Source organism: Castor canadensis, chromosome 4 (assembly GCF_047511655.1).
Source record: "Castor canadensis chromosome 4, mCasCan1.hap1v2, whole genome shotgun sequence".
In the NCBI taxonomy this organism is placed as follows: Eukaryota; Metazoa; Chordata; class Mammalia; order Rodentia; family Castoridae; genus Castor; species Castor canadensis.
In genome coordinates this window covers 19,259,486-19,280,819 of record NC_133389.1, presented here as the reverse complement: position 1 = coordinate 19,280,819, position 21,334 = coordinate 19,259,486, and the positions used below count along the sequence as shown (strand labels likewise).

At 41.1% G+C, this 21,334-nt stretch overlaps 1 protein-coding gene across 7 annotated transcripts in view; it reads left to right on the top strand.

The window, feature by feature from the left end:
* The window catches only part of Nedd4l (NEDD4 like E3 ubiquitin protein ligase), a 297,017-nt gene that overhangs the window by 137,914 nt on the left and 137,769 nt on the right, over positions 1-21,334 (top strand). For 5 of the 7 annotated variants that reach the window (XM_074069742.1, XM_074069745.1, XM_074069743.1 and 2 more), the window contains one exon: positions 19,893-19,974. In XM_074069742.1, coding sequence (XP_073925843.1) covers positions 19,893-19,974 — 82 coding nt within the window. Of the gene's footprint in view, positions 1-27; positions 6,395-19,892; positions 19,975-21,334 lie in introns of those variants that run through there. The other 2 variants (XM_074069741.1, XM_074069744.1) reach the window with 2 other exon arrangements.

The following is a 21,334-nucleotide window of genomic DNA, read 5'->3' as shown; positions in this document are numbered from 1 at the left end:
TTGATTTGGTTGTAATACTATTTCTGTATCAGTAACATTATGCTAACCCATGCCAGGAATTTCCATTATAAATGCTTCTCGATGTTTGGGGTTAGTGATAGTTGATCAGTTTGATCAGTTTTGCTCTCTCGATGTGTAGAAAGAAACTTGAAAAGAGTTGTGATCTGAAATCTGACTCTCTATTCTTAGCTTTCTTCTCTGTCTTGACTATTCAGAAAAATGTATAATTTTCATTCCCCAAATGAAAACAGAATGGTTACTTTTGTTAGCCTTTTGGTATTCATGGAAAATTCATGGAAAAAGGTTGTTCCCTGATTTAGAAACCAGTGCTTTGGGAGGAAGCAGTTGTGCTTTTCTTCCTGTTCTTTGAGTATTTCTGACCAGGAATTCTCACTGGAAAAAAGGGAGACACCAGCTGGGCTTGGCTTCAGATGAAATACCATCTTGGGTCACGAGATGGTTTGCTTGGAGAATGACTTATGGTTTATATTGAAGTTTGGGATGGTATCGATAGAAATCTTTCCTTGGCTGATAGGATTTATGCTAAATGACTTTTTTTTTTTTTTTGGTGAAAACAAAAATGAAAGCCAAGAACGTTAATTCGACTGAAATTTTTCTTCAGGTTTTGCTGTCATTTGTCATGCATCATTACTCATGAGCTCACTCAAATCAGCTTTATGATTAACACGTGGTATTTGTTTCTTTACTGTCTCATTTGAGAGTGATTCATAAACGGTTAGTTCAGAAGTTAGTGTATATCAGTACACTGCCAAAACCTGAAATAAATATGCGTGTGAGCCACACCTTCTCATTAGTGAGCCAGGTTACTTTCAACAAAGTATTCCTGATATCCCCAAGTGTTAAGATCACTGGAATTCTAAAATAATGCAAATGTATCACCAATGTGAAATACCAAAGCCTTTAGTCTAAATCTGAGTTATTGGCTGATAAAATACTTCATTTTACATTGAAAAGTACATTGTCTGCGTTCGTTTCACTTAGATTCTGTCAAATAAACAAAAAGCAAACAACTGAACTATATAAATGAAGAAGGCATTTAAAGGACTTTAAAAGTGTCTGTGAGGAGGACAAGGATGAGTTGATTGAGAACCTGAGTACAAAGATGGGGGAAGTCATGAAGGAAAAAGAAACGCCTTTTATTTATTTAGACAAGCGAAATGACAGGAATGATGATCAGTTATGGATGTTGTAGCCTTCTTAGAGTTTTCATTGCTATTGTTTTCATGAGAATTTAGCTGCTTTAGTCTAAAAACATTTTGGAGGGTCACACTGCAACTAAATATGGGTTCTAAAACATGTTCAAGATGTTCTCTTGTCACTGTGGACTTTCTTTTGTCACTGGGAAAGACTGTGGCTGTGTAACAAAGAGATACAGAAGGAAGGCAGAAAGGGACTAGGAATTTCTCCTCTTGGGGAGATGAACAATGTGGTATTCCAAAGTGGTTGTTTGGTGGTTGTAGTAGTGGCAAGTCCTGTGCACTCACTGACAACATCTTCAGGGCAGTTGGAGGAAGGGGTAGCTTTCATGGTTGTCAGGGTTGGGTTGGGATAGAGGGTTGTTTTTGTTCTTACATTTCACTCCAGGCAGGGTTTATGTCATTTGTCTGCATCTCCTAGGGCTTTTCCAAATCAACTAACAGGTAAGCCATTTACACACCCTTTCCTTAGTCTTGGTAGAAATCCCAGAGTAATAATGATATAAGTTGCTATTTGGGAGAGGACTTCCTCTCTGCAGGTGGCCCTGAAGCTAGTCTGCTGAGCTCTCCCTCACCCAGACCCCGGGTTTCTGAGGTCATTCACTTTCTGCAGCACGTGTTTTCCCTCAGTGTTTTCGGAATCTGTTTGTACTGCGTTCCTGGTGCTCAGAATTCCACAGAGGTCACTCAACACATCCTCACCTCAGTAAATATTTGTGCTTCCCTTGTGCCTGGCCTGGTTTCTCAGTGTACTAGGAGCACAGGTGGGCAGTGGGAAGCAAGGAGGCAGCAACCAGGAGCCATTCCACCTACCAAGCAGGACTTGTGGGTCAGGCTTGAAGATGACCACCAGCAGCTCTCCTGAAACTCAGCCCCTTGAGTTTATTTCCCACCTTTCTAGAAAGCCTGGCATCTGAATCTTACAGATCATCCCTCCTGCCCAGCTGTGGTCACCAAAACCCAATCAGCCCAAGTAATCACAAGATCTAGTCAGGTAATCTTGAGCAGTGTTCTCTCAGCTGACAGATGGGAGCTATTTATTCATCCTAGTAACTGTTACTGGAAGAAGGTTAAAAGTCAAGCTTCTGATTGACATCATCTCAAGAAACAAAGGACTGGGCTTTTGTTTTGTTTTCTAGAGAATAGAAGAGCACAAGGGAGTTACTGGAAAAGCAGAGGGAGTGAACACAGGGACTTCAGACTAAGTGGAAATTCAGGCTCTGTTAGAGGCTAGTGGGTTCAGTAGAACCACTTAAGGCAGCTCCGTTTCAGTGATGTAAGCTGTGTTGCTCTCTGCTCTTACTCATGTGGCCTGCTGTGGGCAGAGGATCACATACAGTCATAAACAGCTTCCTCTGACCCAGGCCCGTGACTGGAAACCCAGTCACCTCAGCAGAAGGCCTTGAGCTCACAGGTTCTTGGGCAGAGGCTGTTTAGTACCCTGGGGACATGATCTTTGGGAACCTTTGCCAGTGCATAAATTTGAACCTTTTAGCTCAATTAACAGGATCAAGAGTTTATTTGGGCCACAATCCACCATGCTAAGTAGACAAGTTTGAGACTCAGGAAATCTAACTTTGCTAAAGGAAATGGGGTGGCAGGTGTCAAGGCATTTTAATGTATTCCACTTTTTCTCTCTCGCCCTCTTTTATTGAGGTTTTTAGGGGCAGAATTGAATGTGAGGTTCATCAGTGAGTGATTTATCTGGGAGAGATTTGCTGTCTTTGGACACTGTCCTGTCTGGTATTGTATTTGTATGATATTTTAACTCATTGGATATGTAGTTTAAGTCACTTGCCTTGATCACAGCTTGAAAACAATTTGTCTTCTCATTCTTTTAGTCACTTAAACATATTTGGTGGCCATCTCTTGTGCTAAATACTGAAGAGAACTTCCTTTTTCCTTATACTTGTCAATTTGTGTTGAGATAATTTTAAAAAATCTTTTGTTCTTACTTTCACTTAAGTTTTTAATTTTAAAAATATGTACATTAATAGTATCAGTGCTGTAGCATTGGCCTGACTGATAAGGCTGTTTCCCAAAGACAAATAAGACTCAATTTGTAAGATTAATCAGGATGATAAAGAAGGTCTCCTAATTTCATTAGCTGGTTTTAAAGCACTTAGGTTTCTTTTTCATTCCTTGTTTATTCACTCATTCATCTATCTGTCTATCAATTAGTTAATTAATTAACTTTTGTGGTGCTGGGGATTGAACCCTGGCTAGAACCTCAAGCACTCTACCACTTGAGCCACATTGCAACCCAATCCTTTGTTTCTTGATGGAAAGTCCCCCACCCCTAGCAGAGCAGTTTTCGTCATGGGTGTGCCAGGGGACGCTTAAGTTTCTGGAGAAGTATAAGAACTTAGCTGCCAAAAAGCTTCTAAAAGCTGAAGATAAGAGTCAGAGAGACAGCAAGGAAAGTCCCCAGAGATGATGAATTCATCCCTTTGCAGGGTATTGTCATTAAAATTTGATTTTGAGCGCAACACACAACTGAAAGCTTTGGTGACAAACACAACACCTCAGTTTAATAGTAACCAGTTAAGAGAGAAGCCCAAAAACCCCACAGTGAGATTCAGCAGAGCAGCGTGGGTGATGGAGCCCACGGCCCCTCCCTGGGCAGGGAGTTGCCCAGGCACTTATCTGCCCAGAACGGGGGCCTCTCCACTGGCCTCCTGCAGGTGCCTAATCCTGGGTCTTACCCCAGTCACTGTTAAGTTGCCTTTTCTGTCATGCTGGTGCACATCTATACTTAGCTCTGCTTCTGAGAAGAGAAGTGTGGGCAGAGAACAAAATAAAAAGCTCCAAATTGAGAATGCCCTAGTTAGTCTACACACACACACACACACACACACACACCCTTTAAGGGGAAACTCATTTATTCAGCAAGTATGCACTGAACCCCATGGGGGCCACTCCCATTGGAGAGGCCAAGTGTTCACAAGGGCCTGGGCCATCCATGCCACAGGGAGCTAGAGCCAAGTCCACAGATCATATACTTACAGGGAAAGCGTTTGGAGCTATAAGGAAGAGCGGTCACGGAAAGAGATTACAATTCTTGGGTAGGTAAGCCTTTATAGGACAGCACAGTGTGGTTCTGTGCCTGTAGTGCCTGCCATTGTCCTGTATGGCTGGTTTTGACAGTGAGTTGTAACTTATGCTAGGTTAATGGTAAGAAAATGTGCTTTAAGAAATTGTTTAAAGTATTGTTCCTGTGGAAGACTATATTGTACCTAGAAGGGTAAATGGTCACTGGTTTTAGAGGAGAATGAAAAGATATTTACTGGAAAAGAAACTCTCCCCTCATGAGAGGTATTCAAGTGTCTTCTAATTGATTCTGGAATCCAGGACCATCAAGTTGCAAGTGGCAGAGTTGGAAACTAACCTGTGCACATCTTGCTCTGAGGTGTGTACCTCAGTCACGTTGCTCTGTTACCTAAATCAGGCCAGTTGTTAAAGGGGACAAAAATCCTGCCTTTGTCAAAGAGACAATGTTGTTTGTTTGTTCAGTTCTTCGCCTCCCTTCAGCAGGCAATGTTGTGTTTGCTTCAAGGTGTTGCTTAAAATAGATTTCACAAGATCAGGAAGGTCCCTTGTGGCCAGCATGGTCCTTTTCCCACCAGCACCAGTCTTTCTATTTCTTCGTTCTTTAGTATTGGTCATCTTCTTACTTCTGTATACAGGTTGACCTCAGACTCTTGATCCTCCTGCCTCAGCCTCCCAAGTGCTTGGATTGTAGGTGTGTACCACCACCATACCCTGTGTACCTCACTTATTTATTTGCTGTTGTTTACTACCTGTCCCCTCCTGCTAGGATATAAACCCAACAAGGATAGTGACTTTTCTCTTTCTTTGACCCTGATGTTTCTAGGCACTTGACATTGGGGTACTTAGTGAATGTTTGTTGAATTCGGAGAGCAGACACCTGGGCCCTGGGAGATGAACAGTTTGTAGGTTGTCTTACCCCACTTTTGTGCATTAGTGTAGTGGAATTGCCTGGGTGGCTCTCACTACTTAGAGGTCAAAATCTAAATTGCCAGACTTTCCTTCATGCTTTTCTAAGAGCTGGAGTTTGGCCCTTGCCTCCGTCTACAGGGGAATAGCTTGGTGAAGTTCCTTATAGTCATTTGCTGACGTAGCCAGTGTTTTTACCCAGTGTGGGAGTTCCTACCTTATTGCATTCTGGCTTTCAGTGTTCAACATGCTGTAGTTACATGTTCCACTGTGGTTTTACTTAGCTATAATCCTTCATTAATTGCCTCTTGTTCATACTCCCTAAGAGCAGATTATCCTTCACGTTCAGCTTCTGCTCCAATGCTGTTGGATTTCTTTGTTTCAGTCATGACATCAAAAAACCAACCAAAGGACCACAACTGAGGCTTTTGTATATCTATCCAGCTTACTCCTGTTTTGGAGTATTACACCTTCAAATAATAGAGCTAGGGCTGTGGCCTAGTTTCACAGTATAAATAATGATATTTCCCAGCGTCTGCCAAATTTAAGATTTACCCTGTGATCCTCGTTCTCCATAAGCCTAACCTGCTGTAGGACGAGCACCATACCTTGTAAAGCAGGTCTGTGTTGAAGATTCACTGTGTGACTGGAATGGGATACACACAAGTGACAGAGACATTCCCTGTTTGCAAGGACCAATAGCAGAAATAAGTGAAAGATTTCATATAAGTGAAAGATTGCTATATAACAGACTTCTGTCCACAGATTTAAGTTTGAGAACCAGGAAGTTACTGAGCTTGTCTTCATGGTCATGTGAAGGCCAGGCGGGGGCAAGACATTTCCAGCAAAGAAAGAAACATGTGCTCTGAGAACTAAAAGTCACAAAGTCTCCCCACTTGGCTAAATATACAAAGCATCTGGGAGATGGTTCTGGAGGCAGAGCTGAGCACATGGATGCTATAACAGGTTGGACTTTATTTGTAGGTTACAAAGAACCAATGCAGGGGCTGAGTCCCATGGGTTCTGTTTAGAGACTTGGGTTAATAATGAACTGCATTAGAAGACATGGAAAAGAAGAGACTAGACATTGCAGTGAATTTTATCCTTGAAGTGATTAATTGGGGTTGTTGGGATGACAACAAGGAGGCCTCATATGCCTATCTGAAGCTCAAGCCTCAGGTCCTTGCTGGAGACCAACCAGACTTGGCCATCACTCAGTGGTTAGTAGTCACGGAGGATGGGGTGTCCCTGGCTATGGAGGGGTTGGGGGCTGGATGAGCCCAGCCAGGCAAAGCTGTAGAGTGCAAAGAGGCTGCAGATGAAAGCTTGGGGAGCACCTGCATGTCACTTTGTCGTTCCCAGGTCTGAGTTCTTTATGAGAACTCTTGCACACTTGCAGCTCTTTCCTGAGGGAACTATACTAAGATTGACACAGCAGTGTTGCTGTCACATGGGAACATTCAGAACGGCACGTCCTTGGGGTTCTGTCTGCAGTTTAACCAAATCCCCTGGTGACTACCGTGCACATTGAAGTGCAGGAAGAATGCTACTCTGTACTGTCTACCAATCATATAAAAGCTGGGGAGTTCTTCCTTCTCCTTTTGACCTCCATAGGATCTATTTACTTTTTAGAATTTCCTCAAAACGACAGGCTATAGGACATACAGTGCATAAATCTCATTGGTAATTAATGAGCAGAATTTAGCTAACATGTCTAACTGTCCCTACATAGATACCATATCTTAGTTTAGGTGGCACATAGCGGATCAGAGTGCTGTGCCTGCTTATAAAGAGGCAGACCACCAGGACACTGATGACTGAGGTCTTAAACTGCAGCTTTAGTATAGCCACTACGTGTCACCCGACAGGATGGTAAAGTCCATGTGCCCAGTCGCATTGTCTGCAGTGCTCTAACTTCTTGTGCCTGAATGACCCAGTGGGAAGAGAGTGCATATCTCTGGTGAGGCCTGTTGCATCCACAAGTGGCACATACTTGATGTAATTGTCGTTTGTCACTGTTTAATAGTACCTCCTTCCATGGCAGCTCTGCAGAAATTTGAGGTTAATTGCAATGAATGTTTTCTCAGTCGTTTGCCTTTGTTAAAAGCCGTGTCAGAGTTTGTTTGGTGTGTGGACTGAGGCCCACACATCTTTATTTTGAAAGGGAATCTTTTCAGGCTTGATAAACATCAGCTGCAGTTTACATAGGCATAAAAACCAATACTGAGAACAACTGGAATAAGGAATGTGTACTGGTTCATTGTGAGCTAGGATCCATTTTTAATGTGACCTTCCTTTCCAATTTATAAGCAAGTATTGGCAGCTTAATCAAGGTTTCAGAAATTAACTGTCGTATTATTTTCTCCATAAGGGAGTCCTCAAACTGTAATATTTCTTGAGTCCTTTAGAGAACTATGTCAGTTTTCTCCACCTACCTCCAAAGAGGTATGTCAACTTCCTAGGTCAGTTAAAATGTTCATAATTTTAGTTAAGGAAAAGTGGCCCATGACTTCAGTTTTTGGCATTGGGTAGCATGGTTGAAATGTGCGTCACTGTGTAACTCCCCCAGCACCCCTCCCTCTTGTTTCTTTGAATTTACCTGGGCTTATATCTCATGATGTTTTGGGAAGCAACCCTGAGAGGGTTTCCCCATTGTGGGAAAGTGAAGGAAGCGAAGCAGGTTCAAGAAAGTGAGCTTTACATTGGGGACAGATTCTGCATGTGCTTATTCATAAGCGACAAGAAAGGAATGTGCTGAGACCACCACATTTTGGCAACCTGGACATGGCCTTGTTTCCAGATGTGTAACCCTGGAAAGAAGCTAGCCTCTCCTGAATGGGAAGAAGTCATACAATCAAGAACTACTTCGCGAGGACTCATTTTGTGCAGGGTTCCATAGAAAAGTCAGACAAGCCTGAAACATACACAGTGGTCTTAGGTGATTTGCAGCTAGTTGAAGAGAATTAAGAGTTACACGCTCCAAAAGGAGTAAACAGTACGGAAAGTCACCTGAGCCAACGGAGAGGAGTGGCCTAAATGGGCATGACTGTAGGAATTCAGAGAATGGAGAAGCTGGTTATTAAGGGTTGGTTTGTTGTGAGAAGATGATTAGGAAGGTGTCCGTTGACTGCCTGGAGCCTGGAAGAATGAGGAATACTCAGATGGGTAATGGGAGAAAGCCTAAGAGCACATGTAACAATGGTGGAGGATCTACCAGAGTTGAGTGGGCTGAGTGCTTTTAAGATACTAGGTTGACATATTTGGAGAACTACACAGATGTGGCTGCTATTGGAAACTGAGTTAAATTGGGTGCTCTACTTGCTGCCTAGTAGAAATTCTAAAGCATAGAGCAAACGCTAAAGAAGGACCCTGTGTTCTGTTCGTTAAATATAACAGAGGTCCGACCTCTACAGCTATTATGGGAGACAGGTGCATTTTGTTCCCTGCAAAGCTCTTGATCTGTCTGCCCTGTGCTTTTGCTTCAGTTAGTTAAAACGCTTTCTTCTGTGGTTCGGGGACAGGAAGAAACAGATGTGTCCATAAAGCAAAGTCATCTAGTAGCATAAACTTGTAATGTTTGAAATGTGTCTTTTGAGGGGGGTGTGTGTGAATGACCAATACCCTACTAATGATAATGGAGCCTACACTAGGTTCTGGAGAAGTCTCACCTAAGGGAGAATTTCAAAGATCTAAATGCCCTCAGATTCCTATCGTTTAACCAGGCTGAAACCACTGAGACCCAAATGTCCATCCTTTTGGGTAAGTCAGAGACCAGGAGCCATTCCCAGTGTATGCAACTTTGGCAATATGGTGAGAGACTCTGGTGCTCATGCTGGGAGTGGGTCAACCAAGCTTTTTATGCTGACGAGGGCTTCCTTTCATCTATGCCCTTTCTTCTTGGTGGCCTATGGACCTATGGGAGGACATTCTGTATACTAACCTGCCTAACTGGGAAAATGTACACCCTGTGACACTCAGCTCTAGCAGTGGGTGTGGAGCATTATCAGAACTGGCCCTTTGTGTGTTGATCATAGCACTGTGAAACACAGTTTTCCCTCTCTTTTTAAATTCCATTTTAAGATATCTTGTGGTGACATGGTACTCTGCATAGTGGAAAGGTGAGGTGTCTGAGGTTTGTTTGCACTTTTAACGAACTTGAAGATAAAATTTCTAAAAATAATTTTTTCTGAGAGTTGGAGGGAACACTTTTGTTCTTTTGATTCCCTGAGGAATTCTAGGAGTTCACAGGCAGTCTTGTGGTTTTGATAGCAGGCTGGGCAGGGTAGCATTAAGAGCACATGAGGTGTTCTGCAACTTTGCACAGGTTCTCAGTCCCTTACCAGCAGTTCCAAAGGCAATAAGGTCCTGGAAACATCTTTATGGGAGTATTAGGAAACTCGTTTGAGAGCAAATCCTGACATGAATGGACTTGAAAGTATTTCTGGGCTCTTTGGGTAGCATTTGGTTTAGCTCTTCATGCATATAGCCTCACAGATACTGACATTTGATTTTGGGTCCTGTTCCAGCCCCCACTGGAGATGTTATGTAACAGTTGGAATAATTACCAAGCCATCATTCTCAGATGAGAAAAAGCCAGAGCTCAGTGACACACTTGTCACTGAGGGTTTCTGATAAAACCTGGCTTTAATGGAATAATAATTTGCTAGGTCCACCACAACCAAGCACCAGGAGCTGGGTATCTACTGGCAAAAGTGAATTGTTGGGAGGTCCTGGAAGTTAACAGTCTGAGATCCATGTCAGCTCAGCTGGGCTCTCTCCTAGGGATGGAGAGGAGACTCCTTCCTTGCGCTTCTAGCTGCTGGTGGTGGTTGGCGACACTTTGGTGTTCCCTGGCTTAAGCATCTTTTCAGTCACCTGGTCGTCTTCCCCTTGTCATCTTCCCTCGGTGGATGTCTATTTCTGGGTTTAAATTTTTTCTTTTCTTAAGGACATAGTCAGATTGGTTCCAAGTAAAAGCAAGGTGTACTAGGGAAAGGCTGCTTCTTCCAGAGTTAATGAACTTTTTTGTCCTATTTAATTATTAAAGTCTGACTTCAAAACAGTTCTGTACTTTAGGACTTGCCCTCTTTTCTGGATCAACACAGCTCAGTGTGGACTCTGCTTTGACATCAAGTCCAATGTCCTCTGTCTGCCCAACAGCATCTTCTCAGTCATGAGGACATGCAAGGTTAGCCAAAGACCTGACTTTCAGGATTGCAGGAGAGTAACTAATTAATTTGCACGTCTGTTCCCATACTCGTTCCCATTACCATGGGTCTTGCTCTGTGTTTTAGGCTACCTACTTTGCAAGTTGGAGATGAATGGAGCTACGTTATAAAAGGAATATAATATAATTAAACAATTAAGAGTATGTCTTTGGATTTTTGTTTTACAAAGTTCTAGTCGGCTTGACTTTTTCTACCCAGGAGGGAAGTGGATGAGCAGGTCTGGTAACTCAGTATCCCACCAGACTCTTGTAAGAACAAATAGACTGACCGATGGGCTCATGTCTCAGAGTTTTTCTATGTCTTATTTCCTTCAGGACTGAATTCCTGACAGGCTTTTATTGTTACAGGGTACTCCTAATTGTTCTTGTATTAGACAACCAATGTTGTTTTAAGTAGGCAGGACCTGGCTTGCCTTTATCCTGCTTTCTCCTCTCCAGCTCCACTCCCACTGAGATAAACACAAAACGGTGCTGGATGATAAATGCAACTACAGGTAAGCCTTGCATTGCCCTCCCTATGACCTTAGCGAATGTGGATGGTGTCAAATGGTCAAGGCAGAGTCCTTGGTAACCCGGAGTGATGGAGCTGCCTCTAACTCCCTCCCGTCCCAAATACTGAGATAAATGAATTCATTGTGCTGTATTCTGGAGAAACAAAGAGGAAAAGGTGGGACCACAGGTGGTCCCCAAAGTGGGCGGACAAGCAAATCCTTAGAAATGCAAACTATGAGGTTCTGAATTGGAGACTTCAGGACTGAGGCCCAGGAATCTTACCTGTCAGTCATGTCAGCCTGCAGGTGATTCTGCTGCCTGCCCAGTTGAAGACCATCTGCTCTAGGAATCCCTCACCTCCCAGCCTTCCTCAGTACCTCAGGTACTATGGCAGAGTGTAGGACCAGCAGTTCTGTCTTTGCATCCTCCCAGCACACATGCCATAGAGTTCTCGTACAGGCACCTGAAACTTCGGAGCTCATCTGTCTCACGAACAAACAACATCAGAAAATAGATCCTGGCAAGGGACGGCAGGAATACAGCCCTCAGAAGGTTCTGGAAAGTTGACTGTTTGAAGAAAGACCCATTATCACACAAGATGATGGAGGCTGATGGAACATCAGAGTCGTTCCATAATAAATCTCACTGAGTTCATCTTTTTTGTAGGATTAGTAACACAAGATTTCTATGTGATAACATTGCTTGTGCCTAAATGATTAATAGACTTCACAAATTTCCTATTTCTGCTAGAGTATAAAGTATTGTTAAAGACTGTGGTCCATGTCAGCCAGCCTAGTTTTCCCTTGTTAGTAGGAGCCTAAAAGAAAATATTGGGCAAGGACATGGGCCTCCTCTATGATGAAAGATGGAAGCTGGTACTTGACACAGCGTTCTCATCTGGCTGAAGGTTTCTATAATATCTACTGTATTATTTGAGGAGTGCTCACGATAGTTTTTGTTAACTTATTTCTAAACGAGGAACTCATTTCTTGTTATTCTAAACCGATTACTTTTGGGTTTTCACTTTCGTTAGGCAGTAAACTCCCTCTAAACTCTTCCCCAACCTTTCCCCCTCCCCACTCCAGGTAGTGGAATGCTCCCTGAGTGTGTGCTTGTGGCTTTGGGCGTGTGCACGTGCTCACATTTTCCTGGGTTAAATTTTTAGAAGATATCCTTTCATGCACAGTCTTGTCTAATTGGTTTGGAAGTTGAGCATTTTTCTCTTCCAAGTAAGGAGGTTTTAATTGTTCCCACCCATACATGTGCATGGGGATAGAGGTCTTTGAGTTGATTTTTGTAACTTCCTGTAGAATATGCTGTGTTGACACGAGACCGGTAAAGAGATATTACTCAGACAAAAAAGCCTATTGCACCAATGCGATATTTAACATAGATACTAAACTAAGAAAATTCTAGCATTCCTTTTTACTTAGTATATTTACATGACTTTCTTTAAAGACTCTTTGAGACTACTTGTTAAATTAGAGCTTGTTAATGGTGTAAATACCTTTTTTACTACCTTCTTCATTGATGTGTACATGGTATTTTTAATTTTAAATTCTCTATTCGCTATCATTTATTTGGGGCCACATCGGAACTGTATTACCTTTCAGTCTTAGCATTCCTAGATGAATAGCGACACATCTATGTCACCCAGAAAATAGAGATGAAAGGAAGAAAAAAAAATCACTCCTCATCTTACCAGTATAGTAATACCATTGTGTATTTATATATTTGGTATATATATATCAAGTATATATTTGACATGTATTTGGTATAATTTTAACAGTAGTTTTCTTTGCTTCTGTAGTTGTAATAACAGTATCTTTAAATATAGCATAGATGACTGTGTCAAGTTTGTCACTGATATCACTTTAATGGCTACAAAGCATTTATGCATGCATGTATATATAACACATAATGTACGTAATTCATGTATGTTTATACCCACTCTTTCTTTAGCTGTTCTCTATTTTTTAATCTTAGGATTGTTTTGAATCTGGCCACTTAAATGGCACCATTTAAGTCAAGTGTACTTCTGGGGAAACCGTGGGTTTGGGAGCAGAATGAGGTTCAGAATCTGGGCTCAATCATTTCTTCTTATCTGTGAAAGGGTACACTAGAATCCTCCTTTCAGGAATTAGAGGTGGCGTGTGTGTATGTGTCACTGTTCATAAAGTTTTTTCAGCATTTCAGATCATCTTAGAATAATCACCATTTATGTTCTTTTGTGTGTGTATATATACACATGTCCAATTTATTTAGGTGAATACATTACACAGCCACTAGTTGCTCCAAATAACAAAATCATCAAGAGTATTTTTTTTTTGTTTTGGAACAGCTTCACAGAATATGCCTAAAGTATAAAATTCTAATGTATTTTATATCTATTTAGAACTAGTGTAAGAATGCATTTGAGTGTAATCTGACTTATTATTCTCCTGTATTTGTTGAAAAATCATACATATTTAAGAGTAGGAAGGGGCTCATTACCAGTATTGTTGACAAGTGCTGAATTTCAAAATATAGAGCATGCCTTTTTAGTAGGTTTTAAGGGCTGGAATATATGTTTCAAAAACCCTCAGTAGTCATCTATTTCAGGCAGTTTCCTAGGTAGAAGAAAAATATGTGAAACTCTTTGGGTTTGTTAGTGAGGTTTCAGTGGCCATGAAATTATAGGGTCAGTGCCCCATTGAAGAGTACATTATAGTTGAAGCCTCTGTGTAACTGTTACTGGCATTTTTATAACATTTTTGCACTCATTAAAGTACTTCCACACAGGAGGAAATTTAGAAAAAAAATTTTTATAAAGAAGAAAATAACCGTAATTCATAAGTTTATCATTTGGAGAGAGTGACTATTAGTTATGTTTTTCTTAGTTACTTTTATATATATTTTTGAACTAGTTACGTTTTTAGTTTGAGCTTATTCCTTAATGTTTTACCATGATCATTTTCTTTCATTTAAAAATATTCTTTGAAAATTTGTTTTCAATGATTTATAATTTAGTGTATGTTTCTACCATAATTAATTTAATCACTTCTCTATTGGGCTAGAACATTGCTTCTAACTTTTTCTTCCTGTATATGATGCTGTAATGAGTATTTTTGCAAATTAATATTTGCTTACATCTTTGATTATTTTGTTGGAATTCTTAGGTACAGATTTGATGGATCAAAGCTCCATTAACTCTTTGAATATTCTTGCTATATCTGCCATATTACTTTCCACAAAACTTGAAATAGTTTATCTTTCTAGTATTAAAGTATTAAAATGCCTGTATCTCTTTAGAATGCGTTAACTTTTTCAGTCTTAATTTGTTAGCTAAAAACTTCCGTTTCAACATTATTACATGTATTCATGTGTTTTGTTTCTTCTCACACTTTCTAGGTATTTTTTTTCCTTACTTAGAAGTGTTTTGTAAGTGTTATTTCTTTATTGAGGATCTAAGTAACTTTTGTAACACTGCTGATAATAATAAGAGTGGAAAAGAATGAGGAAACCTTCAACCAAACACATTGTCATTTAGCAAAATGGGTTTTTCAGTGATGCTTTCTCTGGTTTGGGTAAGTCTTAGTGAGTCTGGTAATCAAAATAAACATGATATATGGTGTTGGGTATAATGTGCTGCAGTCGTTTGCCCCCCATCCTTTGCTAGTGTGGAACCAAGACACAGCCTTCTTCCTGGCTGCACAGCTCCTCCCTTTCACAGGGAAGGAGGACTGCTTTCTCCTGGTCATGGATCTTTCTCAGTGTCTGATACCCAAGTTTCATGGGAGGAGAACTTTATGCCCAATAGACAGGTGGTGTACTGCAGCCTGGCTGTAGTCTGAATGTAATCCACCTCAAACACTTGGCCCAGAGGCAGCTCCTGACCTTCTTCTCACTGCCCTGTTCCCCTGAAAATATGTGGATCTCAGCATGGACTATTTATTCTGATAAAAATGAGTAAATAACAGGTGCAAAAGAATGTAGAACACTTCAGTGAGTTAAATGGAGTTGGTCAGACATTATCCCATTAGTGACGTGCCATGACTCATGATCCTTGTTCAGTGTGTCCCAGAAGGTTGAGCAACAGGGCAAACCCAGAAATGCTTGTTTTCAACTCTCCCCGAGGAATGACCCTGTCTTCTCCATCTTTGCTTAATTGTGATGCAGGTGGAATGAGACCCTGATAACACTTCAATCTCTTGAATTTTTGAATTTTTTTTGAGGTACTGGGGCCTTGCACTTGCTAGACAAGCACTACATCACTTGAGCCACCCTCCACCCCCTAGTCCTTTTGCTTTTAGTTGTTTTTTAGCTAGAGTCTCATGGTTTTGCCCAGTTTAGGCTTGGACCACAATCCTCCTACCTCCTCCTCCCTCATAGCTGGGATGATAGGCATGTGCCTTCCATCTCTTGAATTCCTTAAATTCAGTTAAGGTCAATGCAGGCCTTCTGTACCTGTAGTAGAGATGACCATGGACATGTGGCAGGAGTCCCTCTATTTAAGAAACCTCTTCTCTAAGTTTTGCAGAACCAAAATGGATTTTTGACCAAGATTTCTTCGTGACTTCCTGTGAGAGAGCAGACACTTGTGAATTTTTTGCTGAATAACTTGGCATCTATTAGGTCCCTTATGCTTTCATTCCAGTAAAGATCTGTCTTCTTGCCATGGGTTTCATACCTCAAAGATAAGTTGACTTCACCCTTCTCCTTTTCACTTCAGTTGAAATCTTTTGTGTACAGCTGAGGCATCTTGATTATGAGTGAACAGCTTGAGTCTCCCAAGTATTCTTTTCCCTTCACTCTTATATATTTCTTGGAAAATATGGAGGTACCTAAGATCCTTCCAGGTGCATTTCTTTTTTTGGTCTGCACTTAGATGTGGAGGCCTGAATTTTCAAACTTGTAGTTGAAATAACACTAGATCATTGGGATTCTCTGGTGACACTCCAACCTTATTTGATATGTTCTTACAGACTTACCTACAAATGTGTCATAACTGGTATGGACCAAAAAGATCTGAAGTAGCCAGGTGCTTTTGTGGAATTGACAAGACTTGTCAAGAGGCCTGAGATGTGGAGTTAGGTGGACTCCTCTCTCCTCTGAACCTGCCTGCCTACAGTGTCAGGCAGGTACCCAGCTCTTTGCAGCTCGCCTTTGGCTGCACTCTCTAATCCTTTCCTTTGGATCCTCACCACTTTTATGTAGACTTTTCTCATTCTTTGGTGCTGAAGCCTGCCTGTTGCTCAACCTACCCACTGTTTTATCTCCTTGTAATGAACAAAACCACAGATCTTCTGTATTTCAGTATCCTTGTGATGAAGAAGAGGATGGTGGCTGCTAACACTTATTGAGCACTTACTATATGTTAAGCTCTTCCCAACAGCATCCTTATACGAGAAGTGTTATCTATTTACATAGATGGTAAAGCTGAGATTTAGAGTTTCCCAGTGTTGCAGAGTTTTGAATAAGGGAGCCAAGATTTGAGCTCTAGAGGGAATGGCTGGCTCTTTGTGGTTTGAGCCTAGCCTCTCTGTTCTTGAATAGTCTGAACTGCAGCCAAGCCAGATGTGTTGATGTTCATACTCTCAGCTCCAGTCCATCACTGGGTCTTTGCCTCTGGTCCTTCTACCTGGAATCCCCTCACCTTGATCTTCCTGCTTGGCTACACGTGTGCCCTCAGACTTCTCTGCAGCATGGAATTATGTGGGATGCTTGATCAGTGCAGACTCCTAGGTCTATAGTGAGACCAGCCACTGGGATTCCAGGTGACCCTGGCTTGAGTAAAGTCAGGGATCGCTGCCACTGACTTATCTTCCTGGGTTCTTGGTACACGATCAGTCACAATCACTTTTATTTCTCTGTGCTCCAAGAGGATGGGGAAGAACAGTACTTTCTGAGTCTTGTCTCCTCACCTGGCATGCAATAGGCATTCAGTAAATAAGGTTGGTTTGAGTCCTAGTACCAGCCTGTTGTTTCCTTAGTCTGCAAGAAAAAAATGTGATATCTAAAACAAAAGATTTGAAGAATAAAATTCCTCTGTCAACCCACAGGGTCCTACAAAGCATTGGGCTTCTTAGAGAACCATGTTAACACTAGCCCAGAGGTGTACTAAATGCCAGCCATGAGGACAGTAAATTGTTGGATTGTAAATAAGAGAATAGGAATCGAGTGAATTTTTGTGGATAAGCTGACTGGTTTGAGCATCCTCACTCAGGTCTCTGTGGATCTTATACATGCCGGTGTAAAACAAGAGGCACCGTGAGATGTGGTTGGCTAGCACCCAGCTTGCTCTACATGGTAAATCAGTGTCAAGTCAAATCAGCAAACTTAGCAGAAGTAAGGAATAGAAAGAAGTAACCAGAGAACCCCAAATGCTCCCTAAGAGAGCAAAGAAGAGAATACCATTTACAATGGCTGTCATTTCTGGGGCACATGCACTGTGTGTTTGGTGCTGTGCTGGGTCCTGGTATTACAGCATCATTTTCTGTTTTTTACAGTTAGCCCTATGAGGTAGGAATTGTCATTTCCACTTCATTAATGAACTTTCTGAAGTTGATTGTGATTGAGTCCCAGAAGAAAGGGAAGAGGCACCTAAATCATCTGGGCTCTTGTTTTCTCCTCCCTTTGAGTTTATACCCTACTGCCCTTTAGCCAGCTCTTGCCCCTTTGGCCTTTGGTTTTCTCTTCAGGCTGAATTCCCTTCCAGGAAGTTTCTTGGTCAATCATTCACAGAGTCCATCATACCCTAGCACCTACTGGGGTGTGCACTTTGACTGTTATGTGGTCAGACGTGCCTTCCTCATTACAGCTGGAGGACATTGTCTCACTCCCAGAGATCCCACCCATAATCCCCAGCTGCATGTGTCATTTACTGTGCATGTTCAGGGGATACAAACTGCCATAAATGATCGGTGGAAGAATGTGGATGTTCTATTAAAGTGAAGGCTTAGATCCTTATTGCCATTTTGCAGTAGCCAGCAATGATAGTGAGGGACATAAAAATTAAGACAACAGGAGAGTTTATAATATTCCCTAATGTGCATGCATGTGTGTGTGCATCATACAACTCCGTCATACACTGGGAGCCTGTTCTTGAGTTTACAGAGATAATCAGGCATTGAGGGTTTTTTGTTTTTTGTTTTGTTTTGTCTTTTAGCAATACTTTGATGTCTGGATATCAAAAATTGTGTTTCTGTAGCTGCAAAATACTTTTGTTCAAATGCCATCTAGAACAGTGGCTTCCCAATCGTGCTTTCCTTTATCAGGAACTTCAATCTCTGAGAACTTGCTAGAGATATAAATTCTGGGGCCACTCCACTGCCAGACTGAATTCAGCTTTGGACATGGCACCCAGTGATACGCTAAGGTCTGGGCACCACTGACCTGGAAAGTGACCAACTCATGCCCCAGACCTGGCGTGCCCACGAGGAAGATGCTCTGGGGTCTTAAATTTAGGCTGGGTTCTGGCTCTTGGCTCATGTTTTCCTAAAGCCCAGATAAGGAGAAGTGTGCACATCTGCTTAGACATTTTAACCAATCAAGGTTTATAGTTTATGGACAAGAAGCAAAATTGAATATTATCTTTCTGGGTACCAACAATTTTTTCACTGACTTTTGATTTTTGTTTTCTTGGAAATTGATGGTAGTTCTGTTGTTACTACCAATCTTATGTGAAGCGTTTCTGTTGATATTTTAGTTAGTCATTGCATTTTAAAGTACTCTATGTAACCTTTGGTTTGGAAACATTTTAGAAGTTGTAAAACAGGTTCATTGTTGTGGTAACTAAAGTATAACTCTCAAATTGGCTAATAGATTGGTAGAATTAAATTGTCAGCATAGATGAGTAAAAATTTGAGGACTGAATACATAAAAAGACCTTTCTATGATTTTTTCAGAATCTCTAGTGCAAAACAAGAAAATTTTCTGAGCTGGCACAGGTACTTAAGTCTTAAGTCTGTAACCTAGCTACTTAAGAGGCCAAGATCAGGAGGGTCACCATTAGAAGTCAGCCTGGGCAAATAGTTCCTGAGACCCTCATCTCCAAAATAACAAGAGCACAATGGTGTGGAGGTGTGGCTCAAGTGGTAGAGCACCTACTTTGCAAATGTGAAGCCCTGAGTTTAAACCCCAGCACCCCTCACACACACACACACACACACACACACACACACACACACACACACACACACACACACACACACGTCTTCTGGCCCTCAGTTTTCTCAAAGTGACAGTTTGAGGAAATTTGAGCTACCCCAGGGTTGGCAATATTAGAGTGTGAGTAGACTTGAGCTCTTAGTAGGTAGTCCACACTAAATAATCCTTTCAGTGCACATCCTGTCAGATTTCTGTTTCTCAAGGAAATAATTATAAAAGAGTATGTGATGTGTGCAAGTCATTCTGGGACTTGTAGTCAGGAAATCTGAAATTTAGCCTACACTTTTCTCAAATCTGTAACTTTGAATAATCTCCTCATTTTTAAGACTTTAATTTTCAGTTTTTGTGTATTTATCTTGTTTTACCTTTAAGATGGTTTATCTCCACTAAAAGAAAAATGATTTTTACCTACACAGTAAAAGAAAAAATATGAATAATATGTAAACTAAATTTTCCAGCAAGATTGTACTAATGTGAACAAATTTTCTATGCCTCTTAATAATCTTTCTTGTAATCATTTCAGAATCTATGCTTAAGAAAAAGTTATGGCAATTTTAATTATTTTGAATTATTTTCAAGAAAGTTATCTTTAAAGTTAGAATATTTTTTTCTCCTGCATGTGTGTGTGTGTGTGTGTGTGTGTTTTAAATAAATATTGGCTGTGGCTGTGTTTGATAGGGACTTTCTCAGAGTATGTTGACTTAGTAGGCAGGTTACAATGTTATTGTTTAGTTTACATAATTAATTCATATGAGCTGGGACATTAATTGATACTTGCATTTTCATTTAGGAGTTGATGTTTCTTTTAATTAAAAGTATAATCATATTAAATCTGAAATACTTTCTTGCAGTGATCCATACGTGAAGCTTTCATTGTACGTAGCAGACGAGAATAGAGAACTTGCTTTGGTACAGACAAAAACAATTAAAAAGGTAGGTTGCCCATCCTTTACCAAATTTCATTTAGATCATAAGTTAGCCTGATTAAATTATGTATTTTGATTTTGTAGATGTTTATATTTTAAAGATAACAATATTTTTAACTATCAGCAAGTATTAAATCTAAAAAATTTCCACAGACCAAAACTTTTCTATATTAATCCAAGATAAATGACTATCAAGACAGTATTCTGAAAATGTCTTACTACAAGAGGTCATTTTTTTTCTTGCAAAGAGTACAACAATACAAGAATTTGTTCTTGTTGGCTTGCTATTTTTCATAAAGAAATCAAAATAATTTAAAATGTATTTAATGACATGGAGTGGTTTGTGGGACAAAGGGAATGGTTTAACTTGAAATAATTGTTTCGTGCTTAGCTACATGAAAATACAGAATATATTAAAATAAAACTGCCCTTATTTGTGCATATGTGCTTTCTTTTCCTGAGTTTTATGTATAGTTTTATTAAAAAACCAGTGTCCATAATTATAATTCCTTAATTCCCTATCCCATGTTCTTGTATACATATATATGTATGTATTTGGGTGCTCTAATGAAGATGCATGTTTTCTTTTGATAATAATATCATTTCATCTTTGACTTTAGGGTTATTTGTGGGACACTATTTTTTTTTTTCTCACCACCTTTGGGGAGCTGGTTAGTCTAACACTTTGATACACATTTTCTCGGGAATACGATTGCTTTCAAAATTCTGTTAACTGTCTGGCTGCCAAAGAGACACTTGAGATGTATGGTCTGGCCAGGTTGTTGGTGTAGGAAACAGTAACGGTGTGCCCTCCACCTGGCATTGAGACTGGCAGTAAAAATCTGTTTTGCAAACAGAAGCCAGTGCTGAGGTTAGTGGGAGGATGCCGGCGAGGAGGGAGCCCATTGTTTGCTGTGTTGGTCTAGGCGCTGTCACTTGTTCTGTTACCAGTGCAGCGGGCACCTTTCAGGGAAGGCAGCCAGGGGTCCTGGTCTCCTGCTAGGCGGGAGCCAGGGACCCACACCGGTGACCTGGGCGTTGCTATGCATTTCCTGCTGCTGGGGCCCTGCTCCTCCCTGCGCATGGTGGAGGGTGGTGCTCTGGGCTCCTGGCTGCCAGCCTCCTGGTTAGTATGGTGAGACTGCAGGCCTCCATTCATTTTGTGTTTTCCTTTTGTCATGTGCTTCCCTCTCCTGCCACCCCCTGTACCGACCAGTGAAATTGCTCTCGGGCAAGGGCCCTGGCTCCCTCTGGACCCTGTCCCCTGTCCCCTCCCCCTCGTTGCCATCCCAGCTCCATTCCTATTCCAAAGTGTGACCCCCATTATTTGTTGGATTCACTGGGGAGCTGTGAGTGGACAAAAGGCT